The sequence below is a fragment of the Abramis brama genome (genome assembly GCF_963993115.1).
Source record: "Abramis brama genome assembly, chromosome: 6".
NCBI lineage: Eukaryota > Metazoa > Chordata > Actinopteri > Cypriniformes > Leuciscidae > Abramis > Abramis brama.
Genome location: NC_139968.1, coordinates 14,098,405 through 14,108,760, shown reverse-complemented (window position 1 = coordinate 14,108,760; position 10,356 = coordinate 14,098,405). Strand labels below are relative to the sequence as shown.

Below are 10,356 nucleotides of genomic sequence, written 5' to 3'. Positions count from 1 at the left end.
TTTTTTTTATTCTTTTTTTTCGCACACGTCCTGAAAAGTGAAGCCAAAATGTACGTTTCGATCGCTCCCAGGTGGCTGGATGCAGTATAGATCATAACCCATAATTCCATGTTATCTAATGGTACGTTCAGATCATTTTTTTTCTAGAGATGGTTTCTGTCATTTAGGTATTTATCACGCTTTCTTTTTTATCAAGTTTAAGTGTTTGTTTTTTAAATAAGTTGTTCAACAAACAATTGCTCCACAGGTGCGACAGCAAAAATGACTGCCCATTTCTCCGGGTGTGTTTATGGTGTGCATTGTGTGTGTGTGCGCATTGTGTTCACTACTCACTACTTCTAATGTGTATGCACTAAATGCATGGGTTAAATACAGAGGACAAATTCCGAGTACCAAATCATGAATATCACTACATTTAAATGAAAGCAAAACTGAAATAATCTGGTTTGGGGCTCTTGATCCCCAACATTTCTCAAATTTGGGCAATTTTGCCCCCTTCTGTAAATCAGTGGTAAAGAATATTGGTGTAGTTTAGAGACTTTCTGAAATTTGATAAACAAATTCTGAGGTCAAATCCGGTTTCTTTTATCTGAGATCCAAAGCAAAGGTTAAACCATTTTTTTTCATCTAGTAATTTTGGGAAGATTATGCTTTCATCTCTGTTAGACTAGATTATTGTAATTCACTGGTTGCCAATTAAATATAGTATTGATTTTAAAATATTGATTCTAGTTTATGAAGCATTACACAACTTGGCAGCTTCATATTTGGAACATCCTCTTCATAAACCACCAAGGACTCTAAGTTTGCCAAGTCAGATGATTTTAGACGTTCCCAGGATCAGATTAAAACTAAGTGGTGATCGGGCACTATATAGGGGATAGGGAACGATTCAGACGGTGTAAATATGCTTTCCATTGGGGTGAATGAAGCCTGATTTCAGGTTAGTTTCAATCGAACCGCCACAGCGATCAAACAGTCTGCTCCGGTCCAGAGACACGATAGCACAGAGAGGATCATATGATCGAGTCACAGCAGACCACAAAACATATTTGAATTCTGCATTCTCTGCTTTGCATTTCCATGGTTTGTTTTTCCCAATGTCTTTTGCATTTCGATGTTTTGCATTTCTCCATGACTTTTTTTGTCATTGACCTTATCATTTATTGTCATGTTAAGGCAGCTCCTGAGCTGATACATCTATCAGTTACAGATACATCTTATCTAGGAAGTCTTAAGAGTTTCTGTGTTGTTTTGAAGATCCTTTCCTGTAGGCATATTGCACACATTGATTTAAAGCTTATACTTCAAATAAAGGTCAGGTGACCCTCTTTCATATTCATCCTGGTATTTCAGCTGAACTGTTTTTATTTGGGTCATATTTTATTAAAACAACACCAATGACAGATCGCACTGTATTCTACCAAGTACTTGTCATTTTAAAATGTAAACTGGTATGGCTTGTCATTCCTGTAATAGTTAAAATTAGTTTTCATCAGGTGGATTCTGCTCCTCCCATTACAACTATAAGCTCTTTATAGTCTACAGTCTACAGATTCTGGCAAGAGCAGACATCTCTTTAACAGAGAGAAGATGAGAAAAAAAGACAGGACACTGTCAAGCTAATCTTTTTAGATTGTGGCAAAAGTACAGTAAATGACCTTAAGGTAAGTCACATCTCATCTACTTCCTTTGCTTGGCAGAGAGCAGCAATTCATTTATTTCGATTTCTTCTGTATTCATCTGCAGATAATACATTTTATAGCAAATTCAAACCGAAAGAAAAAAAAAAAACAACTTTGTATTTTTAAGTTCTTTATTTTTTATTTTATTTGTATGTTATATTTTATTATCTTTACTATTTTTAAACATTTGCAGATCACTGAGGAACTTGATGAACAAGACATGGAATCTTAACCTGTGACGCTTCTTTTTTTTCCCCGAAAGACAAGATGGCACAAAGAAAGAATGTGTAGGCTGGGTGAACTCAAAAAAACAAAACAAAAGAGGAGCTGGATCCAAATGCATTTTTATAGTTTAATAACAAAACAACAAAAGACCAAGGCAACCAGAGAACCGAACAAGCATCACCAAACATACATCCAACAAAGGACAACACCAGACAAAGAACATGAGAAACACTTGGGTATAAATACACTCAAAGGGAGATTGGCAAACAAGACACACCTGGGAACAATCAGGAACTAATCAATAAGAAAAACTACAAAGGACTACACAACTTGGCACAGAACAGGAAATAACATAAAAGTCCACACAAGACTAGAATCAGATTTCAGATGAGGAAAATAACTACATGAAACTGTATTTCAATATTTTCCCCTCAAAGTCAACTCAAGAATCAAGAAGGATTTATTCCATCTTCAGCAAACAAGCACAGTTCTTCATCAAAGGTGTGTCTTAGTTGTATTATATTTGCTCAGTCTTATTCAGTAATATAGTACCTGTCCCAAAACTATAGCCATGAAAAACTAACCAGGTAAGAGCAGTGATGTTTATAAATAAATACATAAAAAATCATACAATAAATTTCTGAGTAGTCAGAAAAATTTGCCAGTTTCTCAAGTGACCTCTTGGGTTCAAATACCGTTTGGGGAGCATTGTGTAGATGAAAAGGCAACATAACATAACATAAAAAATAAAAATAAAAATAAAAAAAAATAAAAAAACAATAGGGTATTAATGGTAAACCAAATATATTTCTAGCTTGTCAAAAAAGATCAAATTAGCTGATACTTTTATGTGATAAAACGTCACATTACACGTATACGCATGCGTATGTGCCATCACTGCCACGTCGACTACTGCATATGGTGCTTGCTCGTTACTTTAATTTAGTATTAAATATACATTTCTATACATTTTAATTCAGCTGGTTACTATATAAAACATCATGGGACACAGGTATGTTTCAGTGACTTTTGAGAAAGTAGAATGGAAGCAATGTTTTTAAAAATATAATTTTTTGACCAAATAGCACAAATTATATTCATTACAGATAAATATGAGATTAATATCCAGTGCAAGTACACTGTAGATAGTTACAGCAGTTTTTAGAAAATAGATAGTTTAGAAGGTTTGATGCAATACGGTTGTACGGTCTAGCTTCAGAGAACGGCATAATTGGGTGTGGATCAAATAAATTGCTACTTGTTTTACGATGCTTTTACTAATTCATTTCTGATTAGTATACATTTTAAGTAAAAAGCTCATATTGGGTCTATGTTAGTTCACATGCTTTATTCAAACTAGTGCTAGACAAGCTGTGCTGTTAATCAACATCTGTTGCTGTGAAAGAAAAGATGGTGATGTTGATGATACTTTGATCAAAACACAAAGAGATATATTTAGAATGTCACAGAGGAATGTTACTGAATGGGGATAAGCACATGATTCAGTGTTGACTAGAACCAGTTCCTTTGCGATGATTGTGAATATTGGAAAGAAGGTGTGGGAGAAGGGTTAGCACGCTGTTGATATCTTTTTATCTTCTTTTTCTACAGTTGGTACGTCATTATCTCAGCGTTTCTGCTGTATATCGCAGGTGAGAGATTAAAAATTTGAAATGGACCCTCATGTCACATGCAGAAGCCAAACAGTGTTTTTGCTTTATTTTTTAGGTTCCTTCTCTTCTTCAGTGGTCACAGTTTGGGGTTTTATTGGAGACTCTGTTCTCTTGTCATGTTCTATCCCTGAAAGTGAGCTTCAGGATAAAAGATTTAAAAATGAATGTAGTGTACACTGGAGGGACAAAGAAGGCAATATTGTGTTTGACATAACTGGCAACAAAGCAGTTGAAGACCAAGCTCAGAGCCCAGAGTACAAGGGCAGAGTTAAAACATTCCCTGATGAGCAGAAGAAAGGCAATGTCTCCATCAAACTCCACGATCTTAAAAAAACTGATGAAAGGACGTACATCTGTTACATCACAGGGCCATGTCAAGATCAAACTGACATAGAGCTTCAAGTCAAAGGTGTGTATAATCTGAAGATTTTCATTGGAAAAACTGAAATTATGAATTAATTTAGTGACTGGTCAAACTAATGTTACACACTTTACTGTTGTTTTGTCTCACAGATAGACCAGTAGGAAGAGGGAACCATGGAGGACTACATGGAGAACTGACACTAATTGTGTCTTTGTTAATCAGTTTTTTCTTATCTTTTATTTTTTAGTGTAGAGTTCAGATCTCTTCAATCAGTGTGTTGAAAAATAGATTTGCTCAGTTACTGTATTCAAATACATTTATCAAGTATCTGCACATTAAGTATTGTCATCCCTTTTACATACATTTCAGAAAGTAACATGTTGGTCCTCTGTATTTTAATCTGATTCTGATCAGAACTGAACTGAAGTGAATGTTAAAGGCACTGTTTCTGACTCCCTCTATATTTTTTTATAAACTGTCTTTTTAAAATATAATCTTTATTTTTAGTGTTTCCACTATTCTCAGTGCAGTTGAACGTAAATTATTTGACATAAATGATAATACAGAGTTCATTCATTTTAATCGTGCACAACTTGGCTTTCGTCAATGTTTGTATATGGATGAGACTTGTAATGATTTCAGTGTCATTGTCATTTCTGTCAATGTGTGCTAATAAAACTGTATAATATTAACCCTATAATAAACTGGACAATCTTTTATGTATCGGTAAATTAACATACTAAACCATGTACTAAAAACAGAAACGTTTTTCCTTTGGGTTTTCCACGTATGACGATAATGATAATGGAATGATAAGCACAATAGCAGTGTTTAAGCAGTGACAATATCATAATATATAATAAACAATAATAATAATAAAACGTATAAGAACATGTCAGTGGCTTAGAAATAATAAGAGCAGTCGCCATGCTGACCATCTGAACATACTTTATCCCCTATTATTAGACAATTTCTGTTGTGGAACATGCAGACTGATGGAGGATGAAAGAAGAAATGAAATGAGGAAGGGTCATTTATTCCTGAACACAAGACATTAAAGAGTTACAAAACTGGTACACTAAGAAAATAGAGGTTTCACATGGTACCATCAAAACATGTGCCTGATATTGCAACATCACCTATTTCAGATCAACAAGTGACATGTAAAACACAACTGATTGGTCCCTAAGCATGTCATTGAGACGGCCTTTTCTTATATAATTGACCTTTAAAAAAAATCCTTAGTAGTCAAACGTTAAGCAGTTTAATTTGGTCAAAACTAGTAAAAAAACAACAAGAGACAGAACATATTTACTTGCACTATTCCAGGACGCATATTGTTACACAGCTTAAATTTTGAGATGTTTACATGACAAATGTTTGAATAAGTTAAATACATTTTTTTTTAAATAAATAGGTGCAGTAAATTAGCTTATTTAAAATAAATAAATAAATACAATAAAGCTAGTCCAACAGAATTGCTGTAAACAGTTGTAGTTACAACTAGTATCGCACAACAAAAACACTGCATCACATCAAATCTTTAAGATTACTTAAAAACGCAAACGATTGACCTCGTCAGGGTAGATGCCATATTTTAATTCATGTGAATGGACACTGTTAAGTGTTAATTAAAGTCATTAATGCCAAACATGTATTGGTTTTGTCCACTGGAAATGTTCCGTATGTTTTGCTGAATGGCGGAAACTAAAGTGCAGTAAACAGACTGTGTTTATAGCATCTGCCCAGAGTAAATCTATAACATATCAGATATGTCGTGTGTGTCTAAATGTTTATCAAAATTACATATTGATAAACTACTGCATATGAAATGTAATTTTGTGGTTCTTACTCTGGTCCAGCGAGAACATATAGTCCTAATTCAATAGATTTAGTTTTTTGACTATGTCAAAATATTAGATATCTGTCATAATATTGCAAAAAGCTGATCCCTGCACAAGTGTGTGCTTTCTGCTATATTGCCCACAATCACCACTCACACAACCAGATCAGAATAGTCCCAGCGAAGAAAGGAATCAACAGAGAGACAATCCTCTCTGCTTTGGATTCAACGCCACGGTTTGAGCCTGGCTTCTCTTGGATTCCCCTTGGTTTCTCTAAAACACAAAAACAATGAAAGAAGAATGAAAAAAACAGTAGCATGTAGGCTAGTACTGACTCACAGTGTGGACGGTCATTAGGAAATGCACTAAAACTCAAGAGGAGAAGTGTGTGAAGTCTGTGCCAAAAGCAACAACACCAAACGAAAGTGCAAGAATCATCGTTTCCAAACATTCCCCCCAAAAATCCCAAAATTATCGGAAGGTACACGGACCATTTTGTTTGCCAAACTGGTGATTTTGTTTTAGAATTTATTTTGTCAGATGTTATTTTGTTTTAAAAGTTGTTATTTTGTTTTATTTTTTGGTCAAATTTGTTTATTTTTTTGTTATATTAATTTGTTATTTAGTTTATAGTCTTATTTTGTTTGCCAAACTGGTGATTTTGTTTTAGAATTTATTTTGTCAGATGTTATTTTGTTTTAGAAGTTGTTATTTTGTTTGTCATACTGGTTATTTTGTTTTATTTTTTGGTCAAATTTGTTTATTTTTTTGTTATATTAATTTGTTATTTAGTTTATAGTCTGTTATTTTGTTTGCTTAACTGTTATTTTGTTTTAGAATTTTTTTTGTCAGATGTTATTTTGTTTTAGAAGTTGTTATTTTGTTTGTCAGACTGGTTATTTTGTTTGACTTTTTTGTCAAATTTGTCATTTTGTTATATTAGTTTGTTATTTGGTTTATAGTCTGTTATTTTGTTTGTCAAACAGATTTTTTTTTGTGTGTGTTTTTGAGATTTATTTATTTTTTGTCCTTTTTATTTTCAAAATTGTTTTATTTTTTGGTCTCAGACATGCTGTGTTGAACTTCTCGTTCACAGTACACTTCCTCCTCACTTAACAGCTTATTTATTTTATGTATTATTTTATTTATTATAAGTGCCACCAAACCCCAGTGTTTACATTCCGGACGTAAACCTACGAACAGCTTACTGTGCTTAGCACATTAAACTGGGATAAGAGAAAATATTATATCATGGGAAAAAATACACACTGCCTTCACTTCACCACACTTAAATCCCAATTACTGATATTTAACATCAAGAATTTTAAGAGCTAATAATGGCAACCAATTCATCGCACCTTTGACTTGAAGTCCTGTGCATGTTTGATGAGAACTAAATTCGGGGAGGAAGCAGCAGTACGACCCTTCATCAACTTTCTGAAGTTTCCTAAGTTTGAGGGAGAAGTTTCCTTTTGAATATTCTGCAGGAAAACTTCCAGTTCTGCTTTTGTACGCTGGGTCCTGCTCCTTAGTCGATTCTACGCCATCTTGTATGTCATAAACATTCTTGCTGTCATTATATCTCCAGTATGCAGTAAAAATAGTAGGTTGCTGGGGAGAACGACACGGAAAAACTGTAGAATCTCCGATAAAAACCTGAATGGTTTTCTCCACAGATGCTGAAACAAAAGCAGAGGCAGACCATGAACACGTGAAAGACTGAGTCAATGTTTACGTCCAAGCTGATTCATATAAATATCTGCAATATTATGTGCTTACCTTCGTTCAAAACTAGTATAAAGAAACAGACGAACACACTGCAAAAACAAACACAAAGACAGTCATACAGAAACATTAACCTGTGATAACTACTATTCCCAATATTAAAGATATGCCTCAGGGTACTAGTTAGAAATATCTTTTCCTGAGGGGACCGAGACTTCAACAACAGGTGTCGCAGAGACACAGAGGTCAACAAAACGTCATTTGCGATGACAAAAGTGGGTGATGAAACCTCTAGTAGAGCAGTTTATATTGACAGGCAGCTTTTGTAGAAGTGTGAATATATAGTTGTTTTGTGCAGAAATTCTGTGTCCGTTTGACAGTTATATAGGCTACATTTACACCAATGGTAATGGACAACTGTGTATTTAGATAATTTAAAATCTTTCTTTTAAACCATATTCTTGCATTATACAATACATTTATTACATTAATCAATATATGAATTGATCTTAAATTAGGTGCAACAGGTGCGGTTTGACGTCAGATATATAATAATAATACATACACATAGCCTAAACTATATCAACACGACATGCAATATAAGTTATATAATACAAACATAAATATATTCGATGACATTTGATGTACTTTAATTTAATTTTCATGAATTCCAGTTTGTTTATGTTTAAGTAGCCTGGCAAGCTAATTATTAGAAATAACAGCTAATGTAAGTTAGACATATCTGCGCAAACAGACGGAACATTTTTAAACGTATAAATTGGAAATTAGATTTCTCCGTTGCTGGGAATATTTAGGACACGTTATCATCGTAAATGTAGGAATATTTACATAAGTTACTGACTGAACCAGCTAGCACAAAGCCTCTAGTCTAAACGTTAGCTATCGTAACACTGCGCCTTTGTTCTGAAGGCCAGAGGATAAAGATGTCTACTGCGACACGACGACAATTTCAGCACAACGTACCTTTTGAACATGATGTACAAATTTATAAAAATGCCAACATATAGTTATTTGACAAATTAAACTGAAATTTAACGGTGAAGCTTATCCCAATTTTCATCTTAGAACGAAGTGCGCATGCTCTCAGTGCGCATGCTCTCAGTTCTAATCTCTTTATTTTTTAAAATATATATTAATACATATATCTATTGTCGAGTAAAATAAATAATACACATCATATGAATAAAATATATAAATTATACTGTATAAGCTTTGTATGCAATGTGTAATATAACACCAATATACCATTGGTGTGTTTGTTATGTTTGTTTCATTTTCGAATACATAGCCTATCTTTAATTTAAAGATCTTACCTTAATATAAAATAAAAATCATACGAGCCACACACTGCAAAAACGAACAATAAAATCAGTAACACTAGGTATTTCCAATAAGACGTCTCCATTTTATACTAGTTAAATTTGTTATAGGCTACAATTGATATGGACATGGAACATATTAGTCAATGCTGATTTTTGTCATGATCTTAAGCAATGTTATTTAGTTTGGTATAATCTTCAGATTTGTTTGAACGTTATTGCATTAGAAACAAACGCTGACAAACAAATAATGCTTGATTCTGTCCATCCAGCTGAACAACACCAGATGGCGCAATCACGATTCCGATTATTTACCCGCCACAACTTTCAACTGCAGAAGAAGAAGAAGAAGAAGAATCGGGAAAACGTCGGACATAAACAGAAAGAGGGATGCTCACTTCTTAGTGCACTTATTGCTATTCTGCTGACCAGAATGATTTATCAGTGCCTTTACCCGTTCATAGCCCATGCCTGATATTTATAGAGCGAGTCTCAGACAGGTGTGTGCTGTAAGTATGGCATTTATGAAGCTTTTAAGACCAATATCAGCTCAGATGTGGAATATTAATGGCCCTGGAGTTGAACAGCCAATGCTAAAAGCTTAAACTGTTTGATATTAATCACGTTCATGATATCTTGAGGTTCGAGACACTTATATTATCAAAATTATATAAGATTAAGTTAGCTCGTGCATGGTGTTTTATACTCGAATCTGTGTTTGATTAGTGACTGTAGCAGTTTTGGTTGTCAGGTGGGCATATAAACATCTAAACAGTCTTATAAATCTCAACCCCATGCGAATGAGGGATTTCAGGACGTTTAAGGTTACTGGATTGTTCTGATATATTTCACAGGTTTGGTCACTGTTGTTTACGTACAGATGAAGTGCACTAGCCTAATTTCTAAATAATAATAATAAGTATGGAAGACAGAAAGATCAAACAGTTATTACAAACCTGAGCTACTTGGAAAGACTTCAATTTTGCATATAAATTTGGTTAGTAAAAATAAAGTAGGAACTTAAAATATCCAGGCTCCCAATATCACAATTAATATTATTATTATTATTATTTTGTACTTAGAACACTCAGTACCTTTTTAAAGATCAAACTGCAAAGTATGTGAAAATTGCCGCAGAATATCTGTATATTTATATTTAAGAACTTCTTTTATTTGTAAAACTTAAGTTTGTTTTTATTTTCGAAAGTGATTCATAGTAATAATTGACTGTAATAGTTTTAATCGTAATGTTAAACAATATCAAGTATAATTTGAGTTCAGAGAAACACATTTATGGTTTAGTGTTAAAAAAAAAAAAAAAAAACAGGTTTGGGAAACACTAAGAAAATAAATTAAAATATTTATTGAGAAATAGTCTTATCAGGGTCTTAAAACGTCTTAATCCGCACAATTTAAGGTCTTAAAATCGAGCAGAAAGCCTTAAATTCATAAAGTCATGGTGTTAAATGTTTAAATACAAACATTTTTTTATATATTCTT

The 10,356-nt window shown here is 33.4% G+C and overlaps 2 protein-coding genes across 3 annotated transcripts in view; one reads left to right on the top strand and one right to left on the bottom strand.

Moving 5' to 3' along the window:
* Positions 1-4,962: 4,962 nt before the first annotated feature.
* On the bottom strand, positions 4,963-8,643 carry LOC311085042 (myelin-oligodendrocyte glycoprotein). Its single transcript, XM_084117433.1, has 4 exons — positions 8,501-8,643; positions 7,571-7,608; positions 7,150-7,470; positions 4,963-6,064 (listed from the first exon to the last, which is right to left on the bottom strand). Exons 1-4 carry the CDS (start codon positions 8,509-8,511, stop codon positions 5,937-5,939), a joined length of 498 nt encoding a protein of 165 aa, XP_083973559.1. The 5' UTR covers positions 8,512-8,643; the 3' UTR covers positions 4,963-5,936.
* Positions 8,644-9,191: 548 nt separating this feature from the next.
* Positions 9,192-10,356, top strand: part of senp7b (SUMO specific peptidase 7b) — a 30,675-nt gene continuing 29,510 nt past the window's right edge. The window contains exon 1 of one of the 2 annotated variants that reach the window (XM_084117431.1): positions 9,192-9,356. In XM_084117431.1, coding sequence (XP_083973557.1) covers positions 9,324-9,356 — 33 coding nt within the window. In that variant the 5' untranslated portion in view covers positions 9,192-9,323. Of the gene's footprint in view, positions 9,366-10,356 lie in introns of both variants that reach the window. The other variant, XM_084117430.1, reaches the window with a different exon arrangement.

What these genes read in the sequence shown, in the direction of transcription:
- LOC311085042 (XM_084117433.1), bottom strand. An exon ending in TATACTAGTTTTGAACGAAG is followed by an intron (nt 7,471 to 7,570) that starts GTAAGCACATAA and finishes CTTTTGTTTCAG; the next exon opens with CATCTGTGGAGAAAACCATT. An exon ending in CACAGGACTTCAAGTCAAAG is followed by an intron (nt 6,065 to 7,149) that starts GTGCGATGAATT and finishes TTTGTGTTTTAG; the next exon opens with AGAAACCAAGGGGAATCCAA.